We start from the raw sequence: 26,114 nt of genomic DNA, 5'->3' as shown, positions 1-26,114 counted from the left end.
GTAATTCCCAAGCAGTTTAACCGTCAATTTGCAAGTATTTAGAAAGTAATTTACATCTAAAATTTAAAGTATAAAAGTAGCCACAAGAAAAGGTTAACCAGAGGTAACCTTGTAAATGTATATAAGTTTGTGTGTATGTATGCATGTATGTTCGTATGTATGTATGTATGCATGCATGTGTGCATGTCAATTGTCTTATAAAATACCAAGAGCAGACCAATTTATCTTGTTGCACTGCAAATTTTAATAAGAAAAACGTATTTATTAAAGCTGCCCTCCTCCTCGATTCTCAAAAATGTAAGTAAGGCTTGCTGGCTTCACCTATGAATTAGGCGCAGGCGGCGTCAACGCTGGAAGCAGAGCATCCGGAGGAGCACCATGGGGACGGAGCAAGAGGCGTAGGTATGTATGATGTATGTATGTATGTATGTATGACGTATTTATGTATGATGTATGATGTATGTATGTATGATGTATGTATGTATGTATGATTTATGTATGTATGTATGATGTATGTATGTATGTGTGTATGTATGCATGTATGTATGTATGTATGCTTGTATGTATGTATGTATGTGTGCATGTAAACTATCTTATGAAATACCAATAGCAGATTTAATTATCATGTTGGGATGCAAATTTTAAAAAGAAAAACGTATTTATTAAAGCTGCCCTCCTCCTCGATTCTCAAAAATGTAAGTAAGGCTTGCTGGCTTCACCTATGAATTAGGCGCAGGCGGCGTCAACGCTGGAAGCAGAGCATCCGGAGGAGCACCATGGGGACGGAGCAAGAGGCGTAGGTATGTATGATGTATGTATGTATGTATGTATGATGTATTTATGTATGATGTATGATGTATGATGTATGTATGTATGATGTATGTATGTATGTATGATTTATGTATGTATGTATGATGATTGTATGTATGATGTATGTATGTATGCATGTATGTATGTATGTATGTATGCTTGTATGTATGTATGATGTATGTATGTATGTATGATGTATGCATGTATGTATGATGTATGTACGTATGTATGATGTATGTATGTATGTATGTATGTATGTATGTATGTGTGCATGTATGTATGTATGTATGTATGCATACGCGAATTCAAAAAAATATGCGCTTGACTTATTCCCTTCTACTCGATTCTCATAAATTCAAGTAAGCTTCACTGGCTTCGCTTCAAGTGTAGGGGACGACGGCCTTAACATTGGCGGCTTTCCTATAGAGAAGACGGCTTCAACTGGGAATGAAATGACAGCAGGAGGAGGCGGCGGGTTCAATAAAGGAAAGGCAACATTTCCAATATTGAAGGAGACGGTGCAACGGTTTTTGCGGAGGATGAAAATTGGTGCGTATTAAAAATTTAACTTTATATATTGCTCTACTATGCGATTCTCACTAATTCACGTAAGGCTAAGCAAACAAGCTGTTTTTAAACTAATAAGCCATTTCTCTTCTTTTCTTTTCTTTCAGGGATGAGTTTATAAAAAATTCGTCTTTTGCCCACTGACAGATGACAGATATAATCATGCGCTTGAATTTACAGGTAAGTACGTAAAAACAATGTATGTATCTTTATATATATAGAACTATTCGCCTGATTGACAGACTGACTGACTGATTGACTGATTGATTGATTGACTGATGACTTCTCCTTTGACTTGTTTACAATTTCCGAAAAAAGCCAACATTTTAAGACATATTAAAGTTTAATATGACATGCTAAATAGCCTTTAAGCTAAGCTCACTTTTAATCATACGAAAGTTAGGCAAATTTATTTTAAAAAGAGTTAAAAGGAATGAAAAGAATAAAGCAACAACTGTCCATGGTCACACACATACATAAACACACAAATACCCTCACGCGAATCGATCTATCAAAATACCTGTGAAAATAATGAATGTAGAATGTTTTTGTTCGAATCGATTTGCTCCAGTTTTAACAAAATGAGTTTCGTTTTTGGCCAATTTGTTGACCACGCGCTCGGGACACAATCAGCTTTAAACACACATCTAGAGTCAACAAATCAAAATAAACAAAATAATAATAAAACAAAAAAAAAAACAACGCCAACAACAATCAAAATACAAAACAATGCCAAAACAAGTCGCTTAATAGAAGTGCAGTGTGCACGACTATACAATACCCTGTATTTCTGTGTCAAAAAAAAGTTACTAAAAAAAACAGCAGCCGGCTACTCCGAAATTCCCTATATTTTTATACCCTGTACCTATTATTTTTGTGCAAATGTATGTAACAGACAGAAGCAAGCATCTGCGAGCCTAATAAGTATATATATTCCTGATCAACAGCAATAGACGAAACGATCTACCCATTTCTGTCTGTTCGTAGGTATAGACGCTGAGATCTGAGAAGCTATAGGAGATAGAGGGAAATTTTGAGCGTAGGTCCTTCTGTTGTTCGCGCAGAATGTGTTTGTTTTCGGATAATCGATAACTGGTCCAGTTTCCAAGCAATCGATAAGAATCGTTATCGATATCTGTTTCTTCTACTAGAATAGTAGAAGCAGATCAAGCATCTTAGCCATTTAATAGCTAACGCCACACCCCCTCCCCCTCCCCTTAGCTAGAGCTGCCTTTGCTGTTAGTAGCAGAAGGTTCAGGGTATCCCCTAGTCGTACACACTCGAATAAAGCATTCTTGTTTTATATAGATACCATTAGAATTCTTTTATTTATTCCATTTTCTTCTTACTTAAATATATTTCTATGGGTTTCATTCACAATCACAAGCTGAGCATACCCGCTTATGCGAATTTATGGCTGTAGGGTATACAAAAAATCAACGAAAATTAAATCTTTATGAATTGTCTGCCAATTTGGCCAGAACATGTTGCCCGAAGGGGGCTATGCGGTGGCGGAGGCGGGCACGGGGACGGGGACGGGGACGGGTTAGCCAAGCAACTGGACACGGCCATAAAACTGGCTAAAAGACAAATTTGGAGCTAATTATAAATGCAGGCAGCACCAAAGCCAAAACCGACTCCGCCGGGTCTCAGCCAATGGGTGGGCGGAATGCCAAATGCTGCTGCCAGTCACAGTTGCAGAGGAGGTGGGCGGTAAAGGGGCGACAATTGGTGGCAATCATGAATGAAAGCCAAGAGCTCAGCTGCGAGCCAGTTGTGGGCGACTACAACAAAAAGCTCAAAATGTGGAAGCCGAAGTCGACGCTTTGGCGATTTGCAAAGTGTGAAACTAATTTGTCAGCATGACAATAACAATAATAATAACGGCCAAAAGGCCATAAACATCATAATAATATTCGATATTCAATAAACATTAACAAAATGCGACAATTAGCGGCCACTGATTTGGGCAATCCAAAGAAGAAGAAAATAAATGAATCAAAAAACTATTAAAAAAAAAAACACGCGGCGTATGCGCAATGTGCGAAAATGTCGAAAGGCAGTCGGGAAATAGATTCAAGGAAAATAACTTAAATACATATTAGCTTAGGCCGAAGGCAGCTCCTACAGAGCATGTGCAGGAAAATTAGACTACGGGGAAAAGGTACGAATTGAAATTCGAAAAGAAAATGCTTGCTAGAAAGTTACAGAGCGAAGCGCATGAAATAAACTCCTGAATACGAAAACTCAATGAAAATTCTTGGTGGGAGAAAGACTCCGAAAACTTCCTCGGTGAAGAAACTCCTAAGATAGGATAACCGCAGAGGTTACGGAGGTTAAAATAAAAGTGAAACTTCTTATAGAAAATAAGATGAAATACTCCGAAAAACTCCGAAAAGCTCCTAAAACTCAGATAGCCCAGAATAACTCCGAAATATTACGAAAACTCTGGAAAACTGAAGAAAAAAGGAAGCTCCGAAAAACTCCGAAACTTTCCCTGAGAATTTACAAATTTGCCAGCTGGCAGCCGGCATGACGACCACTGAAACAACTGGCTCGACTTCTGCGTTTAATTTAGTAATGCAGACAGACCATATTTTCAGGCTCCACGACAAGCTTCCTGTCTTAGCTAATCTAACCTAGGCTAAATCTCAGTGTGAGCTGTGACGAATGCAAATGCTCTAGTGAATACTTATGAATGTTGAGTATGTTGCTGTTGTTGTTGTTGTTGCAACAATTTAATTGAATTATAAACGTTCGAGCTAATAAAATCGATGATGTAAATTGCGCTCGCTTGCATTTAACACCTTCAACTATGGAATTTCATCTATTTTTATTTATGATCCATACCATGCTGAACAAAACATGCTCCCACCAACCCACCCACTCCACTCCACAATCCCCCCGCGTTTGGGGGTTGGTTAATCGCATGCAAATTGTATGCAATCGTAGCGCTAAAACGAAACCAAATCAAATCACAGCAAATCCCAAAGCCAGGGGCAGAGCCGGAGCCGTTGCCGTTGCCGTTGCCAGAGCTAGCGCTCGAGACGTGCTCTAGAGGCAGCCAGCTATGCGAGAGTTGCCTTAAAAGTTTTAGTTTAATCTAAACTTACAATCAAATTAACTAGATATAAGAAGAATTAGTTTCTATCTAAGCTAAGTGAATCACATAACCTCACTTTATCCGAGCATAAGCTAAGCAAACATCACCTCAATTTTTCTGAATGTCAAGCCATTCTTTTCCAAGCCAACTTAATCCCTTTTCCTTTAACTAGCTACCTATACTTCTTTTAAATGCTTCACATAACCTCACATTTGGCACTGAAAGAGTGAGGTTATGTAGTTTCTATGCCAAATGTGAGGTTATGTTATGCATTCAAATTGAATTAACCATGAGAAAAGTCGACTGGCCAAATTGATCAGTTGACCCGCGTGTGATTTGTAACTGCAAATGGCCACGGGCCCCTTCGACATGAACCTGGAATATGGCTTACATCGTATCGTAGCGTAACGTATCTCGTATCGTATCGCTTAATATCGTAACATGTCGTGTTGTATTCGTTGTTGTTGTTGTTGCTGTTTTAGCCAGCTCAGGCTGATTTTGTATCTGTATCTGCATCTGTATCTGCATCTGCATTTGTATCTGTATCTGCAAGCGAGACTCTGTCTGGGGACTGGTTGAAACGGCTCGAAATGCCGCCGGGCTGTGTAATTGTAACGCAACAATCAAAATCAATTGCTATGTAAATAAAATTGCAAATTAAATTACAAATTGATTACCTCACTGAGTCATTAATTAAATCGACAATGCTCGAAATGTTCGCAATGCGACAGCCACCAGAGGGGCAGAGAGAGAGAGAGAGAGAGAGAGAGAGAGTGAGAGAGAGAGAGCGAGTGGAAAATAATGGGGGGTAGGCAAGAAAGACGGCTTGAGAATTGGAGAAAAGTCCTGAATACTTGATGAGTTGCTAATTGAACTAATTAAGTGAACCAGTTAAGTGAACTAATTAAATGAAACATTTGGTGAGCCAACTTTTAAGTGAACACTCAAATGATTGAAGTAAACCAAAAATTGAGCTGGCAAATGAACAAGCAACATAGTTGAATGTAAAACCGAACTGAACCACTAAATGAACTACCAAAAGAACCAAGATGTGAGCAACTTAATGAGCCGCAATGTAAGTGAATCTCGAATTGAATTTACAAGTAAGCTACTTGCATAAATTTAAAGCCTAAATGAACATCTCAGTGACTCCAAATATGAACCACTAAGTGAACTACTAAGTGAACTACCATGTGAACTACTTATTGATCATGAATTGAAGTGAATTCACCTGAGTTCGCATGTTCACTGAACTACTAAGTAAACTTCTTACCTCGATGAAATACAGAAATTAACAGCTAAGTGACTCAATATGTGAACTACTTAGTGAACGATAATGTGAACTACTTAGTGAGCACGGATTTAAATGAATTATGTAGTGATAAAGCAAGTAAGCTTTGAAATTCTATCTATCTTCTTCTATCTCTCTCCCCGCCTCTCTCACTCTCTCTCTCGCTGCTTCCCTCTTTCCCCCTCCGATTATGTATCGATGCATGTATTTACTGCATGTATCGATACCTTATCGATTAATTGCGATTTAATGATTTATGTTATCAGTCTGTTGTCTTTAATCAGAGATAAAAATGTATCGATAAATCGAAATTGATATTCTCATAGCTGAGTAAAGACGACTAATTGAAACAAATCCCTTGTGAAACATAACTTTAGCAGCTGAGTGGAAGTGGAAGTTGCTTCCGTCAGATGAACATTTAATCAATCAGAAATTCACCATGTCCCTCAATCAATCAATCAGTCGTCGCATGTGTCGCATCGTTATCTGTTTGTAAAAAGCTTGCCATTAAATATCGCGGCTCAAGAACGGGTCTCGATGCCAGTCGGTCGACGGGTCGATCAGTCGATCAGTCGCACAAGTCGGTCGATCGCTCGATCGGCTCCTAATGGACCGAAAGCCGGTGGCACTGGGCAAAATGCAATCAAAATTTAAAAGTCGTTTAACAAATGCTCCAATTAGCATTGTGGGCGACGACGACGACGACGGCGCGTGCCAATAAACTTAATGAGCAGAAAAAAGGAAGGAAATGCATGAGAATTGGCATGCGCGGGGAAGGGAAGAAGTGGCAAGTGCCTGGTGGGGGCTGAAGTTCCAGTTGAAGTTGTTGGCTTCAGTAAAGTAAACAAATTCGAGGCGGGGCCGAACATAAAAAACAATAAACAAACATGCGCAAGCGTGGCAAGCGAGAGCGAGGCAGCTGATCAGCCAACAGATACCCTGGAAATTAGAAGCTGAAGGAACATTCAGAGTGGAGTTGTGATACCCTGCACAACTGACTGAATTGGCCTACGCCGTAAGCTCATACCCTGCACACTAACTAACAAACTTATAGATGTTTAGAGCTTCAGTCAAGAGCTATGAGCTACGCCCAACGACATAGTTTAATGTTTGTGGAATTCACCCGCAAAAGTGGAATATGTGTGAGAAAGTCCTATATATTCATTTGCACAGTGAACTGGTTAACAAAAAGATTTTGGGGTTATTTCCACTGTAAATGCTTCAAAAATAAATGCATTTAGGGAGACAAAAGTAGCCAGTCAGACATTGCTTTAAGTCCATATACGCCTTTTCGCTCTAGGAACAGAGTATATTACTATGTAAACTCCTTTTGACTCTATGTATAGAGTATCGAATTACAATCTTACTAAACTGAATTATATTTTAATTTCATTTTCAATATGCATAAAATATGCATCTTAACTTCTTTCACTGCAAATCCACTCAAATGGGTGGAAAAGGCGTGAAAATGGGGGAGGAAAAAAGTAATTTTCATTTTACGGATAGCTGCTCGGCTTAAGATATGCCCATCTTATGTAAGGCTTAGGGTATATATGTTAAGTGCATGTTGTTGTGCGTTAGTGTATGTGCGTGTGTGTGTACGTGTGTGTGTGTGTGTGTGTGTGTGCCATAGTCGGGCTGCGCGATCAGTTGACTGGCACGACATTTGGCTAAATTATGGCCTGGCTCGACTCGGTTTCGCTTTGGCCTGACCAGACCAGCGCCGGCTGACCAAACGGGGACAGTTGTTCAATCTGATTCTCTGGCGCCCACTCCTCCCCCCACCCCCCCTCAACCCGGCCCCTCTGCTTAACAGAGCTGCCTCGGCATCTTCAAGTCCCGCTCGCCAATTGTTTAGCCGTTTGTTTTGGCCGTGCCCAGCAGCCGTCAATCAGAGGCGGGGGCAGCGGGGCGTGGCCACTTACGGGGCGTGTTCGACCCCCAAATGCCAATCTGAGCTGTTGTTGTTGTTGTTGTTGTTGTTGTCTTTCATTAGTCGTGATTAGTTTGGAAAAGGCACAAACAACATCTGGGGCCAAAAAACTAAACAACATCAAAATCAAATCGAGCAAGAAATATATAATAAGTTGCGCATGCTCGACTAAAGAATACCCTGTAGCCAGCGTATCCGTGTACTGCTCTCAATCGATATTTATCGATATGTTCGATAAATGCGTGTGGTTATATCGATATATGTGCGCTTTAAGCCTGCAGCTGTCTTTTTCTAATTGTTACATGCGTGGGCACACAGTCAATATACCCTTTTGTTGGACATTTTCATATACAGGGTATTTTAAAAAGGAGCAACAAATGCATAGAAATTGCCAATTTCCAGTTGTTTGTCGGGCAGTTTGCGGTTGTTGCCAGTTGTTGTTGTTGCTGCCACGCGCCATGTGCAGCAACAAGCAGCAACAAGCAGCAGCAGCAGCAGCAACAACAAGTCAAGCGCCACTTTGGACTCTTGACAAATTGTGAGCAACGTGCGCAATTGAAACAATTTAATCCAAAGCAACAACATAAACAACAACAACAACAACCGTTGTAAGAAACGGTGGCAACTGAACTGAAATGCTAAAACTCCATGTTGCACATTCGCACAGTGGGACTGGCAGCCAAATTTGCTGACAAAAGATGTGGGAGAGGAAATTTAATTGAAAAAGAATATTTTTATAATCATAGAAGAATTCTTAGCTGAGATTTTCCTGCTTTCTGCAACAAATAAAATTAGTTTTACTTCAGTGTTTGATTTACTGACTGATTGATTGAAGCACTACAGTGATTGACCGACTGATTGACGACCTACGTCTGCATTTTTGACAGCAGCCAACTTTTCCGATTTCGCACGTGACTGTGGAAAATCGCCGGAAACTCTTTAAAATTGTAATTTATTTTTGTTCTCTAGTCAATCTGCAAAGTCATACGTTTGGGCAATTCCACGGCGTCAGGTGGAAAATGAGCGTAAATTTAGCGCAACTCATAAAAACTTTAAGACCGAATTAAAAGTACTTGAAGCTAAAACGTAAGTGAATACGTGTTAAAAACTTTCTTGTTCACGCGCGGAAAATGCGTGAAAAGTTAGCGGTGGAAAATGGTTTTCCAACAGGCTAAAAACAGAAGGAAATTTAACTAGCTAAAAACTTATGTAAAATTAGTTTCATCAAATTGTTCGCTCATAAGAACCAGTTCCAACAGGCAAAATATGAAACATGTAACTAGTTGAACTGAAAGTTTAAATTAGTTTCATCAAGTTATTCGCTCATAAGAACCAGTTCAAACCAGCAAAAATGCGGAATTTAACTAGCTAAAAACAAAACTAAAATGAGTTTTATCAAATGTTTCGCTCATAAGAACCAGTTCCAACAAGCAAATGTAGAGAACAGTAACTAATTAAAATCAGACTTCAAATTGTATTTCTCTAGTTTTTCGCTCATTGGAACCAGTTCAAGGCAGCACCCAAATGAACTAGCTAGCAACAAAAACAATTGAAGAAATGAAACATTTTTATCAATTGTTTTTGTTGTTTTTGCTGCTCTGCGAATGAGCGCACATTTAAGTGTGTCGCGCCAAGGAACTGGTTCACAATTGAACTGTTCTCACATGCAAAAAAAAAAAAAAGAAAAGCAAACAGCAATCAAATGATTAATTGGCTTTTACCGTTCCGCTCAACTGTTATCGGTTCCAATAAGTGATTCGTTTTATGTATCAGAGGCTATTAATAAGCCAAGTGCGAACGTGTGTGTGCGAGTGTGTGTATGTGTGTGCGAGTGTGTGTGCGAGTGTGTGTGTGTGTGTGTCTGCATATTTATCGATAACTAGTGAAAAGCAGCGCATGCATAAACATGTCAGCGAGCGAGTTTTTAAACAAATGCCAACGAGCAAACACATGTCAGCCCGTGTCCAAGGCAGGGAGGCGGGTCAGGGATTAATGCAGCTAAAAAGGGGTGGGGCGGTGCGGGGGCGGGCCCTGCTAAGTGGAGAGCGGCTAGGGTAGCGTAGATGGTATCAGCTCCTTTGCGTGTAACACCGGGCGTATGATGAATGTGCATTTAATTGTAGCCTGCCAATTGGCCAAGTCATACGGGGGCGTGGCAGGGCAGCAGGGTGGTAGGGGGGCGTGGAAGGGGGGGGGGGGGTGGGCGAGCCAGTAGCCAGAGCTTGTAGGCGGCAGCTGTGGGCCGCTAAATGTTGCCATTTATTCGTATTAAAGCTTAAATATGCCAATCGAAACATTAAAAAACAAGTGCGGCAAAAAAAAAGTCGAAGCAAAAACAAAAACAAAGCAGAAAAAAAAGGCCAAAGCATACGAACACGACAGCAAAATAGTTAATAAATAATTAATAAATAAAGTAAACAAATGGCAACAACAAGAGCTGAACTGCGATCGATTTGCATATCAACATTTCACATTAAATTCTATTGAAAGCTTTTCTCACTTTAGCCCCAATTCTGCCCCCCCCCCCCCCCCTCCTCCATCCTTTTGTTTTTTGTTGCTAATTTATTTTTTGTTTTGCTTCTTGTTTTCATCATTTTTGAAATTCAATGAGCCGCATTTCCAGCCTCAATTACCAGCTACTTGCGAGCTAGAGATGGGCGCGTGACACGCAGCGCATATCGAACGTGTTGCGAACACTGAGTGTTGTCGAAAGAAAATAACTATGTTAATCTACCGATAAGTTAATCGATAAATGCTACGATAAATTAATCGATAGTTCGAATAGCTGTTTTGTCTCTTGTTATAAATATATCGATAACTATAACAGTTTAGTCGATGAATATATCGATATTTGTCATGTATATATTTGAAGAAAACGGCAGGAAGTATATATTTTGAAATCTTACTGATTAGTACTTGAGAAACTTTCGATAAATTCATCGATAATGGTTGGGCAAAATGTATCGATAAATATATTGGCTGCAATGAAATCTTATTATCGATAAAAGTATCATGGAATACATTGCCAGAATATATCGATACTTTTTGGCATGTGGTTCGTGTCGAAATACGCAGCCATCTCTAATCGAAAAGATCTGAACGAACCGCAACAAACGATCAATACAATCGATAATGTATTTATTGGCATTGATTTACTCGGAAGACCCGACCCGGACCGTCTGTGGGAGGGGGCAAACGTCGCGATCGCGGTCGCGGGTGCTGGCACTGGGACAAAATTTATGATGGCATTTACCTAATGGCAATGCGGCAATGTTAAATGCAAAATAGCTGAAATGTGCGAGAAATATGCAAAAATGTATAGTGTTATTTGTAATTTACACGAAATATAACATTCACACATAATACATGTGTCTATTGATAATACATTTGCATCATTAATCAACAGAAAAACTAATTTATGTAATAAAAACAAGCGTAAAATATCGAGACAACTTTATGGAAGCTTCAACGAGAGCGTTTTCCTTAACTTAGCAATTCTCAGGCTATGGCCAATCGGAAATCAATATTATAGACAAAGTTAAATTGATTGAAAATTAATATATATAATTTAATCCGTTTTTGAAAAACGCCCAAAAGCCCGCCACAAATGTCGTTCAAGCTCAACGAACAGTTGTAGTCGATACATACACCAACGCGTTGCTAACTAAACGAATTCTCAGCGCCGATCAGCACCCCTTATTAGCGTACACGTGCGTATTTAGACACACACCTGTTAGTCAAGTTACTAGTGCTTAAGCGAAGACAACAGACCAAAATTAAGACACTCACCGTCAGTAGTGACACACGCTTAGTCAGACACACAACCAGTGCTAAATTTTGCTGTATATAAAAGTACTAATCGTGCGCTGAGCTTTGGCACAGAAAGCTACTTAATACTCCGTAGCAACTTTTTACACCATATTATTTGCAACCTTAATATTATTATGTTTTGTACTATTCATCCTTACACATTGTAAACTCAACGACTTTTGTGTGGTCGTAAGCCCCATTCAGACATACACCTTTCACTTTGGTCTTACCCAATTTACTGACCAGCAAGAGCCCCAGTGTAGACACATGCTGCTCACTTAACGAAAGCTGTTGGCATTGCTAACGATATGTTCTAAAATTCAGCTTACATATTCTTATGCTTTTACAGCGCGCTGCGGCACTTTGCCCCAGCGCATATTCCCTTTAGTTTAAATGTGATTACATTGGAATATCGATATATCGAATGATTAACGCGCACGCGCGCCTATCGATGCCGCCTGCTGTTCGTCGATATATTTTGTGATTGCACTCAAAGCGGCGCCTAGCAACATTAACGCATTGGCAACATTCGCTGCAGTTGGCAACATACGCTCTCCATAGCCAAAGTCAACGTCGGGCAGCGGAATCGGTCGGTTTTATTTCAAATTTAATTCCCATTGCACACACGCACACTGTGACAATCTCTACAAATACATACATAAATCGTTCTTGTTCTTGTTGCTGTTCTTGTTGTTGTGTTGTTTTTTTTTTTTGTCATCTCGCTGCAAGTGACACACATATGCAAGTGAGTGTGTGCGTGTGTTTATGTATTTATATAGCTTAAAGTGAACTTTATTCGAATCGAACTGTCGTTTATTTTTATTTGCAATACGTTTGCCAACATTTGCTGTGTGCGTGTGCGTGTGTGTGCGTGTGTATATAAATTGTAAGTAAGTCCTGTTAGGGGCACGGATGGTGGCGGGGGCGGGGGGGGGGGGGGGGGGGGGGGCGGCGCTGTGGCAACGCCAACGTCAACGCCACAATTAAATACAAGTGAAAAATCAATACCGTTATACCGTTAGCATTTTGTTGTTGTGCTTGCCTCTCCGCACATTCCCCACTCAATTCGCCCCGTGCCTGTCTCTCTATGTGTGTGTGTGTGTGTGTGTGTGTGTGCTTGGAATTCTGCGTATTGGCAAACATTCATTGCAATTCTCAAAGAAAACAAATGCGCTGAAAACTAGACTCCAGCTGCCGCACACCTACACACCTACACACCTACACACATGCACACACACACACACACACACATATGTATGTATTATATACCTTTCCTTTTGGCTGTTGCCAGGCAGAGGGCAACAAGCGCACACACACCAGCCCCTCCCCCTGCCCACGTATGTCAGAAGCAACAAACGTGCGACGTTTTTCAGTTAACCGTTATCCCTGTTTCTTATTCCTTTTACTGCTGTTTTCCTATTTTTAGGTCACATTCGATTTTCGCCCTAAGCTCTAAATTCGCTGCGACTGCTGCCGGCTAAGCACACACACACACACAGACACAGGATGCTGCTCAATACTTACGCAACGCTGGCGACATCTGACGGCGTAATTAGCCAACACTAATCGTGTAGCTGCTCGCTTTTGCATTCAAACAACAACAAGAACTAACGGCAACTAAGGGCAGCAGGCATAGAGATAAGAAGAAGCATGGCCAACAACAGCAATTCGTCGGCAACCGCATCGCTGGCCACAACGCCGGCGACGACGCCAACAGCGCTGACAACGGCGGCGACAACAGCCAAACGTCTGGGCTATACGGCTCCCGCGGCCACCGCGTCGGTCATCTGCGAGGAGGTCTTCGATGAGGCATGTTTGCCATCTTCCGAGGGTGAGTTGAAGACGGGGCCTAAGGGCAAGCACGTCAGTCTCTAACCCGTAGAGCAGACACCCCCTCCCCTGCACCTGCCCCTTACCCAGCATTCGAAACTTGAGTCCTGTGCGCAACTTATTTGCCTTGCGGCAGGTTCGTTTTGGCGTAGGACTGCGTCAACATAAGCTAGAACTACGCAGTTGCTGTAAATGCAGTAAAAATGACGCTGTCAGTGTTAACATGTGCATTAACAGTGCTGTTAATGTTAATGTGAAGCTGAACACGTAAGCATTGCTGTTAATTGTATTATTGTTGGCATAGATTGAAAGCTGTGACTGGCACATATGTTAAAGTTGCGATGCTGTTAATCTTAGCACTTAACAGGGTTCTTAATTGACTTGGCTAACATGAGTGCTGTTAAAATGCTGTTGATGTTATTGCTGTTAGAAAACTCGTTTTGGCTAGGCTGACATATGTTGAAATAATTTATGTAAAATAATCAGTATGTTAACGCGTCGAGATAGCTTTATGCCAACTTTTTTGTCATAAAACAGAGGCTGTTAACATATGTTAAATGGGCATGTCTCTGTTAATGTAATGCCAAATATGTTGACGCCTCTGATTTGTTATGTTATGACTGCTAGCTTAATAGCTGGGCTAACATAATGTATGTCAAATTGATGCTGTTTATGTTCACGCAAGAAAACTGTCGCTCTTGAGAGTATTTTATTGATTTTATTGAATTGCTGACTCGACCAACATATGTTAAGGCCAGCCTATCACTGTTAATGTGACACTCAATATGTTAACACATTAACATATTTTAAATTGTGCTGTAAATGCTATTATTGATTAAAATTAATATCAGGGTACCCAATGTCAATGCTCAGCAGACGGCAAATAGATATCAAATTCCCTTTCGTTTTGATCAAATGTCGCCTAGCGCGTGCTCACTGTACGGGCTACGCCCAATAAGAATGTCCTTTAACGGACCCATTTGTGACAAAGCTAAAGGGACTCAGTCAGGGGAATTATCGTATGTAAATACTAGGTACAGTGATCGCTCGCGAAGAAGAACTTGCAGAAGTAACAAATGGAAAACCAATTTGCAAAATCTAAATAAATAAATTATAACATTAAATAATTCAAAAAGGCTCAGAAAAACCTTGTTGATTCTAAAGTTGGCGAAGAGAAAAATATGATTTACCAATATTAAAAGTGCAGAACTTCCTTTTTTGTGCGGGCTTCGGCCAAGAGAAAAATCACGTTCATGTAGGATTTAAATAGACCTTGTCTATAGACAGAAATATCACCGAACCCCTCTACTCTCTTGTCTTCATTGCGAATTTCGAATTTATAATTAAAACAAATAAGAATTTCTATGCCAATAAGAAAGTACTTTAAAGACAAAGCGTTTCAGCTAGCGAGCGAACACTGTAGCTATTAAAAAAAATAGGTGTGTAGGGGTTGTTCATGGGCTTGGTTTAAGGTACATTCTTTTTCGCAGTTCGGTTAATGGGTCAACTTAAAGTGTTTGTGAGCGTGTGTGTGCGTGAGTGTGTGTATGCCTCGGTGGTTGGTTAATGCTTTGCGTTTTGTTTGGCTACTTTTGGTCAGCTGTTCAAGGGAACTGGAACCAGGAAACAGAGGAATCGGGAAAATGTGAAACCTGAGAAACATGTGGAAATGAGAAACTGTAAGCCGCTTCATGGATCTGCTCAACTAATTAATTGTGACTGCAAATGCCTTAAGCGAGTGTGTTTTAGCTGTTCAAATGAATTGGGGAACAAGGGTATTCTGCAACTTGAGGAACGTGTGGAATTGGGAAACTCTAGGCCCTAGATATCCTCAAGTAGTTGAAAGTTGTGACTGAACGTTAGCTCTTCAAATGAACTGGAACTAGGGAACAAAGGAACTGTGAAAGCTGATGAGCTGAGGAACATGTGAAATCGGGAAACTCTAAGCCATTTAACTCGATTCCCTCAAGAAATTAAAAGTTGTGACGTTTGTGTTTTAGATGGAACTGCTTAAACTGGAGAAAGAAAACTGAGGAACTGTAGAACTCGAGGAACGTGTGGAATTGAGACAGGCAAAACCGCTAAGCAGACTGTTGAGCTGTGAGCGAATTAAGTAAATGTGTGGTTCTGGAACTACGGAACAAAGGAACTGTTAAACTTGAGGAATATGTGGAATTGGGAAATTCTTAGCCACTATACAGACTGTTGAGATGTTATCGAATTAAGGAGTGCATGGTTGGGTGTAAACTGTTCAAATGAACTGGAACTAGGGAGCTGGGGAACTGGGGAACTGTAAAACCTGAGCACCTTATGGAGTTAAGAGCTTGAGTGTTGAGCTGTTAACGAGCTTAGCGAGTGTGCGTTTGTATGCGAGGGGTTGGCTATGACGACGACGACGAACCACCCTGGAAAAAACGCAGCGACATATTGCGCACAACTTGGCCAAAACGCAACGTTTTTTTCTTTGTGGCAATTGACGTTGCCAGGAAACCAGCGTTGACCGCTGCACGAGATATGTTTTTGTGGTTGACGGTGGTTGCAGGTGCTGCCACAATCAATAAGGGGGAGAGAGAGAGAGAGAGAGAGAGAGAGAGAGCAAAAGCGAGCACAGGCCACAAGCCGCAGTCGATTGGCATTCAGTCGCATTTCTTAGCCGGGCTTTCAATCTGGTGCCGCTTTGTTTGGCCTGGCCAAATGGAATTTTTAAGCGCTTCGAGAAAGCTTTTGCCAGAGCCGAGATTCTTTTCAAATGAAAAGCAAGCCTCATATTGAAAGCAAAATCACAAATTTCCTTTTCACGTAGTGCCTCGAGGAGCAGGAGAAGCGGGAGGAGCTGCAGTAGAAGGAGGACAAACAGCTGCTGGGCCCAGCTGGATTTGACACAGTTCGTAAGCTTTTCATTAGTCCGAATTAGCATTAGAGGCCCTTTTGTGCGCCCCCAGACAATCTGGCCAATAGCTCTGGGCCAACAAGCTTGCCAGCCATTATGTGGGCCACTTGAAAACAAAAGCCAAGGCTTTTTATATATCCTATATGGTTATTTAATATTTATAAGAAATGAATATGTGTGTCTATACACACAAAGGAGACCCACTTAACAGCATTTGCTTTGCGTTTTTTTCTAGTTTTAAACCCGCTTTTAACTAAAAAGAAGCTAGAACTATCATTAAATCCGCTTTAAGGCACATTTGGCTTGAATTTGGCGGCCAAAAAACTCGCTAGATCTCTTTTAAAGCACACTTGCTTGAATTTAGCTACTTTTTAATCGGAAATTTAACTTGTTTCCAGTTTTTTACCGCTTTTTATAAAATATTCCATTTATCTGGCTTTAAAGCGATTGTAAGCCCGCTTGCAAATAAAAGTAAAGCCAAAAAAGTCGTAAAATTGGCTTAAAAGCAGCTTTAGCTTGAATTTAGCTACTGATTGGCTACAATTTTGATATTTTCAAGTATTTTTAAACCTCATTCAAATAAATTAACCACTTGACTAACGATTTTCAGTTAGTCTTAAACCTGCTTTAAGTTTAAACCCGCTTTCAAGCAAAAGTAAAGCCAAATATGTCGGAAAATCATCTTTAAAGCTCCTTTAGCTTGAATTTAGCTACTGACTGGCGACTAATTTTATATTTTCAATTATGTCAAAACCGAATTACAATTATTTGCCCACTCGAAAGCGCTATTCAGATAGTCTTAAAGCTGCTTTAAACCTGCTTTCAACTAAAAGTGAATGGCAGAAAAGTCACAAATGTAGCTGATAATTGGCAGCAAGTGAAACTCCCTGCTTCTTCGAACCCATAAACTATTTTTATATTCTTGATCAGCAGGCGAGTAGATATAGCCCATGTTCGTCTCTCTATTTTCTTGAAACTTAGCCAGGGTCCGTTCTGTTCTGTTGTTGATTCGAATGATTCGAATCGCTATATCATATAGCTGCCGCTCGAGAAGTAGGGTCTGGCTGGACATTCTTTTTAGTTTATCAAAACAACTTGACAAAGCTTGGCATTTATAAGCTTCACCATGCTCCCCAAACAAATGCGAAATATTCTTTTGTGAAAAATTATTTATTTTGTTGACCTAGAAATACGATTTAAGCTATAATGCCTGGTCTTATCTTAATGCTATATAACATATAGCTCTAAAGGAGGAATAGGCTTAAAATATATATAAATTCCGTTCTTCAAGATATTCTCATCGAGCTTCGCTTTTAAGAGGTTCACAGTTCTAACATAACTGCCAAGCTGTTGGGCAAATGTTGGACAGGGCATCAAGTCTTCGGTGTGCCGGATATATATCCACTTTCTCCTTTGTAGAAACTAATTGGGCTTAGTAGGCGTGGCAGCTGCTGTAAGGCAACACAATTGTCGCATAATATAATTATTGTAATCATATAAATTGTATATACTTACCTTGTTCTCTTCGATTCGCAGAGATAAACGATTATGCGTCTCTGATTGGCATCGAGCCGAGCAAGGAGCCGCATCTGTTGTATCTGGCCAAGGAGGGGCTTATGGCCGCATTGCCCCCGGAGTGGAAGATCTGGTGAGTAGATGGCCAGAGGCTCTGCGCAAGCTAGCTGAGGATGCACTTACTCTCTGCCTTTATCCCATTAAGCTATTCGGAGGAGAAGAGCGGACATTATTATTACAATACGCGGACCAAGCAATCGCAGTGGGATCATCCGTTGGACGCCGTCTATCGTGAGCTGGTCGAGCAGACGCGCCAGAAGCTGCTGCTGCTGGGCACGGGGGCGGCTGCTGGTGCTGCCACGCCCATTATAGATAATTCGGACGATGTGTCGCAGCTGGACTCGGGCATACGCAGCATGCAAGGCACCGACGAGTTGCTGGACGACATGAGTTCGCCCTTAAACAACGTCGCCAGCCAACAACCAGGACCGGGAGCTGGAGCTGGAGCTGGAGCTGGGAGCAGCAAGCCGCATGCAAGCGCGTCCGCCGCTTTTCCGGGTCCCAGCGGATTTAGTGGCGGCGTCAGCCGCTTTCTGGAGACGCGCGGCAAGAGCTTCGGGCCGATCTTTCAGCCGGTGAAGAACACGCGCTTCGAAGTGGCCAAAACGAATACACAGATCAGCTTGGCCATGAAATTTGCACCAGCTGCCGCCGAGTCGCAGCCCAAGAGCGGATTTCAGCTATCGGGCAACGGCGCCATGTTCCTCAAGTCGCGACGCCAGCTGGAGCCAACAGAGCCGGCGTCGGGCAATGCGTATGGCGTCAAGGGCATATTGCGGGACACGAGCTTGACGGACATGCGACGTCGCTACGAACGGGACGAGGATGCCACGACGATGGCGACGACGACGACGACGGCGACGGAGGATAAGAAGAGCGTGCGATTTAATCTGGTGGAGACGCAGCGCATTTGCAGTTCACCCGTCGTGGAGGAGGAGAATGCGCGCAAGCCAAGCCAATCGCCTGAGGTGTCCGACGAGGAGGCCGCCGGGCTGGAGGAGCATGAGCAGCAGCGCGTGGGGGAGGAGGAGGAGGAGGTGGAGGAGGAGGAAGAGGAAGAGGATGAGGAGGATGTGGCAGTAGAGCATGCCGACGAGGAGGATGAGGAGGAAGACGAGGACGACGACGACGACGATGTCTGGGACGAGGATGTGGCCGATCCGGACGCCATGGTGGGCATGTGCAGCCTGAATCCCTTCATCAGTGACTCGCCAAAAGGCATACGGATTATCAGCCTGCCCAAGTCGCAGACCATACAAATGCTAAAGGCACAGGAGGAGTCCTCCGGCGTTAAGGCGGAGACGAGCAGCTATCTGGACAAGCTGAAGGAGTGCGCCGGCGGGGCGACCGTGAAGCCTCTGTACGAGGACACCGACTCGGACTCGAAGGGCAGCTCGGTGCGCAGTTTCATTGTGAACAAATCGGAGCAGGACAATCCCTTCGAGCTGGAGCAGCTGCAGCGCAAATCGTTGGCCACCAGCGAAAAGCTCGGCATGCGCAGCCTCAAAATGGCCAGCAAGCTGGTCGGGCTGCTCAAGAGCAAGGAGCAGCAGCAGCAGCAGCAGCAGCATCATGGATCCGGCGAGCTGCTCGGCGAGGAGGACATGGAGGCCATCAAGCGGGAGCATGAGGCGCGCCTGAAGAGCCTGCGCCACGACTACGACCTGCGGCTGAGCGCGCATCAGCAGCAGCTGGAGGAGGCATTCCAGCTGCAGCTGGAGGAGTATCGCGGACAGCTGGAGCAGCAGCTGCAATCGAAGCGCGCCCAGGTAGTGCACGAGCACAAACAGCGCATGGCCACGCTGCAATCGAATCATGCCGAGCTGCTGCACGAGCTGGAGCGCGATCTGCGCTCCGAACAGGAGCTGCTGCGACGCGAGCACGCCGCCAAGCTGGGCCAGATGCGCGACAAGCTCAGCCACGAGCTGGAGCTGGAGAAGCAGCGACTGCGCGACAATGGCGAGGAGCGTCTCTACGAGAAGGTGCGCTGCGAGAAGCGACTGCTCGAGGACAAGTATCGCTGCCTCAAGGAGAAGTATGTGCGGCTCAAGACCGATGTGAAGCTCTCGCTAGAGCGGCGCAGTCGACGTCGCGAGGCGCAGGCGCTGCAGCAGCAGCTGGAGCAGGGCCAGGGTCAGGGCCAGACGCAAACGACAACCAACTCGGAGACGGAGCGCTCGCTCTCGCAGAAGCCCTCGATTGGCAACAGCGAGAACCGTTCGCTCAGCTACTCGGAGCAGGCCGGCGCTGGAGCTATTGGTGGCTCTGGCGGCGTCAAGCTGAAGCCGCCTGTGCCGCCCAAGACGCACCTGAGCAAGCCGTCGGGCATTGCCAGCAAGTACATTAAGCAGCTGCAGCTGCAGGAGGACACAAACACCTCGCTCAGCCAGTCGGACACGACCATATCGAACAACTACGGCAAGGGACGCTATTTGGCGCCGGCTCCTAACACCGCCAGCACCGTGCTGCTCAGCGACAATGGCAACTCCGACTCGGAGGCACAGCACGAGACCAACAATAATAACAATAATAACAACAACAAGTTGGCAGCGCCGCGCAAGAAACTCTTCTCACGCACGAAATCCGCTTCGACATCGCGTCTCAATTCGGAGAACTTCAAGCAGCTGGAACAGCGTCCGTGTACGCCCGTCGAGAATCTGCGGCATCAGCTGCAAAAGCTGGAGGATCTGGAGGATCAGTTGCCGGAGCATACGCTGGACACCACCTATCATTTGCGCTATCCGTTCACGGACATTGCCGGCGAGCATGCCCAGCTGGTTGGCACCGTGGTCGGCTCCGAGCTGGAGTTCTTCAAGCATCGCATCCATTTGGAGCGCGACTCGGTGCGTCGGGCCAAGGAATCGCTGCGCACGCAACGCACCAATTTCCGGGCACGTCAGCGTGAGATTAAGCAGCGCCACAAGAGTTTGGCGCTGGCCGCGACGCGACACTCGCTGGATCAGCTCATCCAGGAGGAGAAGGAGCTGACCGAAATGGAGGTGAATCTGCATCGGACGCGTGCGCTGCTCGGCGAGAAGGTCATCCGTTTGCGTCATCTCGAGCAGAGTCTGCTGCGCATCTACGAGAAGGAGAAGCAGCCCAGTGTCGAGCCGGAGCCCAAGGATGAGGCGGCCACGCTCAGCGATCTGTCCTCGCACTCCAGCTCCGGCTTCAGCAGCACGGACTTCGCCAGCGGCGCTGCCGCCGATCTGCACAAGCGCAAGGAGTACTTCCAGCAGGAGTCCAACGAATGCATACAGAATCTCGAGATACTCAATGCCGAAATACGCGAAATCCTAGACATACTCGGCCACAAGCAACAGCAGCAGCAGCACCTGGCCATGGCCATGCCGCTTATCTCCCCGAACGAGCTCAGCTGGTCGCACATGCTCAGCCAGCAGTCCGGCACGGGCACGGCCACGGGCACGGCAACGGCCAGCGCCGGATCGAATCCGAGCGTGCATGCACCGCAATCGATACCGACGCTGGCGGATCGACTGGAGACGTATCGCCAGCTGGCCGCCGGACGCATGCACAGCTCGATGGGCGGCGCCATCTTGGCGGCCAATACGATTGTCTCGCAGAGTCCGCGCGCCGTCAACTATACGACCAGCCTGGTGGAGCGGACGCGCGACTTGCGCAATTGGCTGCGTCAAGCCAAGACCGAGCATGAGCTGCTCACCGGCATCGGTGTCCAGCATGGCCTGACCCTGCCGCCCTCAGTGCCCGGCAGCGCTGGCGCTGGGGGCGCGGCCGGGGGCGGGGGCGGAGGAGCGGCGTGCTCGACCCAAACTAATTTGTAAGCCAAAGCATCACTAGTCCAAGCTCTGGACAGAGTCTGGTAATACCCTTTACAGAAAGAAAAAAAACAAATACCCTCTAAAAAGTGCAGAGGGGTAGCTTGATTTAGCCGATTATTATGCCTTTTGTGTCTGCCTTTTACTTGAGCCTAGCATTGTTTTTGTTTTTTGCACTGAGTTGCCACAGCTGCGCGCATACCCTGTAAATATGTGCCAACCGGGCTTACAGGGTATATATGCAGCTTGATTGTTTTAGTTATATCTAAGTTTTAAGTGTTTTTGACAACTTGTTTTAAGCTAGCGTAAACCACAAGCTATCATAAAAAAAAAAAACGAGTATATATATATACCCTAAAATTTTCTGCATATAAGGTATGTTCACAGTTGGGCCAACCAACTAGAGAAATCATAGTCGAATGGCAAAGGGCTGAGTACATTAACTGAGTACATTAACTGCAAGTTAATCTGACTGTCAAAGTTATTTAGCAGCTTACACTGAAAGAAATATAATCAAACTTACAAGAGATATTCCAAAAAAAATATATATATATATATATCTATAAAGCAACATAAATGAAGACAAAATAGAAGATAAAATAAAAACGAATAACGTCGGCGCGCCAAAGTTAAAATACCCTTGCAGAGCTTACCAGGGAGTATTTCCATATTAAAAAAAAAGCGATTTTCCTTTCGATTCATTGTTTATTATATGATAAAGTGGTCCGCTGTTAAAAAGATTTTGTGGGGATCTTAAAAGCAAACTACATTTAAATAAAATAATAAAATAAAGTTCTTCACTCCAATTTTGACCCATTTACCCCATAGTAATTCTATGATATAGATGTCCGATTTGAGTCTGAAATTTGACTACAACTTTTAAAGGCCAAAGTTTTCATTCAAGAGCCAAAGCGGGAATTATTTGCATACGAAAACTCTATTTCCCGACCGATTTCACACGTAGTTACGATACGATATATTTGTTCCGCTATTAAGATTTTGCGGGAATCTTAAAAGCATACTAAAGTAAAGTTTTTCAGTCCAATTTTAGCCTATTTAGCCTATAGTAACTATATAAAATAGTTGTCTGACTTTACTCTGACCATAACATTTAAATGCCAAGAGGATAAACTAAAAAGTTTTTCAGTCCATTCCGATTTCTAGCTGAACCAGATAATATATATATATATATATATACCATAACGGTCAACGCCTGCAAGCGTGTCAAATCTAGATAGTTTTGTGTACTCTTATATTTTATATAAATATATAAATAATTATTTTGATATGATTTCTGAATCTGACTAAAAACTTAAAATGCACAACTAAATACTTTATATAGCAACTTGAAGAACTATCAAAAAACTATGTGTTATATATAATTAACAAAAAAAAAAAAATTAAATACCAAAGACATCAAAATAATACTAAATACGTAAGCAAAGACGAACTTAAGCCGAATAAGAACTTACTCTACTCTTTTTTCGATGAAACAAATTTCTAGAAAAGTAGCTCCTACAAAAACATAAAATACTTAAAGTAAAATATACCGAAAATTTAGCTAAATAATTAAAATCAAATAATGCTCGAGGCAAACTAGCTTTACAGATCTTAACTAGTTTTATAATTCATACAATTATCTGCAAATTTCATTTTTGGTATTTTTGGTATATTTGTTGGTATGTTTTCGGTATTTTTGGTATTTAACATATCAGTAAAAATTTTTGCAACAAATGATCTTTAAAGTTCGTTTGTCTCGAGCATGTCAACAAATTGTACCAGAGTTGAAACAAAAACATAAGAAGAAAAATATTATTAAATGTTTAAATGTTTTATCTTATAGATATTGAAGATAAAAGAGATGGCAGTGGAAGTCATAGATAAAAATAAGAGAGTGAGAGAGAGAGAGAGAGAGAAGCGAACTCGAAGCACAATTTAGTGGAATGCAGGTCACGTATTGTTGAAGGTTGTTGTAATAGTTTTTTTTTTTTGTAAGGTTTGGAAAATTAGATATGAGCTCGTGGCAGAGCCCAAATACATTTATACAATTTAAAGTATTTAAAAAAAAAAAAATAACTATGACGAACTCTACGTAAAAACAATATTCCAAAATATGAACTTCATATTTTCCTTTCTTCCTATATATATATATATATATATATATATTTATATATATATATATATATATGAATGAAAACAAGAAGAAGATTCCAAATAAAATACACGCCCAGCTATAAACATTTTCTACTTATATTTTCTATGGCATTTCTAGTATAGAAAATATAAGAAAAATAATATACTTCCGACACTTTCAGTTCCTGTGCACACACACACACACACACACACATATAGAGAGAGAAATGTAGAAGGTTAAGTCTGAATTTGAATAATCGATAACTGACAAGTTGTGCCCCGACCACGCCCCCCGCCCCCTGATACATTCAAAGAAGTTAAGATTAAAGAGCAGGTAGCATTCGAGTCTGGCTAAATACCATATATTTATGCCTACGATTATTATCGATTAACGATAACCGATTTACCATTATATATATATATCGATATATATATGAACTTATGTATATGTGATGTTGTGATATTTGACTCTAGCCATATAAGACCTTAATTGAGTTTGAATACGTTTCTGTATGTATTATTTAGTGTGATTTCATGATGATATAGCCATATTATTTAGTTTACCCCTCCCCTTCACACCTCCAGCCCCCTCAACCCATCGCACGCGTCAATTGGTTTTTTTGTTCCCCTAGATATATTCATGTGATAGCGACTCGATAGATTATATCCAGCATCTGATCAATGACATTGCGAGTTCAGTTTTTGCTAGTTAAGTAACAAAATTAAAGTTTATATATCTATATAGAATATCTAGATATATCTAGATACATATATATGTATGTATATGTATGTTATATGTACGCTTCAGTTTCTGTGCGCACCCGCAAAGATTTACATACATCAAAACTATATATATATATACTATATTCAGTCTATATTCAGATGATAGATGTCTATATCTGTATATATATGTATAGAAACATTCTGGCTGCAAGCTCCATTATAATATGCTTTGCCATGCTACGGATTAGGGTTTGAACCAGTGTCTCGCTTGTGAAACTGGTTTTCTACATTCTAGAACTTCGAATGTCAATTAAGAAAACCGTTTGATTTTACTTGTTTGAATATTTATTTTTTTCTTTAAATTAATTTATATCAAATTTCAACAATTTATATATTTTAAATCAAAACCATTTTTACATTCCCTTTTTTTCTATTATATCTTTTAAATCCTTTTTGCCACGCCGAAGATTTAATGCCCTTGTAGACAATACCCTTTTGCAGATATGTGAGCAGAGCGAAGCTCATAAATGCGAAGTTTTTTGAAAATATCTTGGAAAACAGAATATTTTCCCATACTTCATCGATTGTTCCTATGTAGCAGCTGTATGATATAGTCCTCCGATTCGGCCGATTTCGACATATGTACTGTCTGCAAAAGAAAGAGATGGAAAATATCGAGAAAGATAGCTTTGAAATGGAGAGAGACTAGTTCGAATAGAAACAGACAGACGGACAGATGACATCGGCTGTTGATGCTGAACTAGAACATATATACTTAAGTACAAGTCCCTCTGTTTGTCCGTCCGACTGTCTGTTTCTATAAGAACTTGTCTCTCTGTATTAAAGCTATCCTCTTTTCCCAGATTGAAGCACTATATCATACAGCTGCTATATTGGAAAAATCGGTGGGAATAGTACGATCTTATATATGAAAATATTCTGTTTTCCAAGATATTTTTATCAAGGAGCTTCGCCCTTATCGTATATCTGCAAAATCGAGGAAAATATCTGCGAGGGTATTAAAACTTCGGCGTACCGAAGATCAACTTACTTTCTCGTTTAATTTGATTTTTTGTTAATTAAGAAATAATTCAAAATAACTCGTCTGGGATTTGGTTTTGAGCTGAAAATAGTTTTGCAGCCTGAAGCGCATAACCTTATACTATATAGACATATATATTCATATATAGATATATATGCATATAAATAAATAATTCATAGCTTGCATACGGTTAGCAAATCTTTGAATTTCCAGCAAGGCACAAATTAACACGATCAAAAAAAAAACTCATAGCAAGCCCCTCTATTATAAAAAATGCTCTATAATATTTACAAAAAAAAAAAAACAAAGGGAATGATATCAAAAATCAAAAAAAAAAAATGTTGTTTCGGTTTTTCTCGACGGTTAAGTACAAAAGGTTTTTGGACTAAAGAAAATATTTAAAAAAAAAACAAACAATTAAAAAGAAGTAAATTATGAGAAATGTTTATTAATTAACTGAATATAAATGTGAACAATTTATTATATATTTATCTATTACGATATGATATAGGACTAAAGAACTGGGCAAAGCTGCGTAGACAGACAGCAACAGATTCATAAAATTGCAAAAAAAAATCAAATAAACATAAATCGAAAATCAAGTAAATAT

The 26,114-nt window shown here is 41.8% G+C and overlaps 1 protein-coding gene across 5 annotated transcripts; it reads left to right on the top strand.

Moving 5' to 3' along the window:
* The first annotated feature begins 1,188 nt into the window (after positions 1–1,188).
* Cep164 (centrosomal protein 164) lies at positions 1,189–26,114 on the top strand. 5 transcript variants are annotated; one of them, XM_032440499.2, is made up of 5 exons: positions 1,189–1,359; positions 1,485–1,557; positions 12,941–13,345; positions 17,771–17,882; positions 17,955–26,114. In XM_032440499.2, the coding sequence occupies exons 3-5, from the start codon at positions 13,165–13,167 to the stop codon at positions 21,610–21,612; spliced, it is 3,951 nt and encodes a 1,316-aa protein (XP_032296390.1). In that variant the 5' UTR covers positions 1,189–1,359; positions 1,485–1,557; positions 12,941–13,164; the 3' UTR covers positions 21,613–26,114. The 5 variants fall into 5 exon arrangements, with proteins under 5 accessions (XP_032296390.1, XP_032296391.1, XP_032296389.1 ...); XM_032440500.2 differs by lacking the exons at positions 1,189–1,359; positions 1,485–1,557 and adding an exon at positions 12,028–12,103; XM_032440498.2 differs by lacking the exons at positions 1,189–1,359; positions 1,485–1,557 and adding an exon at positions 12,055–12,259.

The sequence above is a fragment of the Drosophila virilis genome, chromosome X, assembly GCF_030788295.1.
Source record: "Drosophila virilis strain 15010-1051.87 chromosome X, Dvir_AGI_RSII-ME, whole genome shotgun sequence".
NCBI classification, from domain to species: Eukaryota; Metazoa; Arthropoda; class Insecta; order Diptera; family Drosophilidae; genus Drosophila; species Drosophila virilis.
The sequence above is the reverse complement of the archived record's forward strand: the minus strand, read 5'-3'. Positions and strand labels throughout refer to the sequence as shown.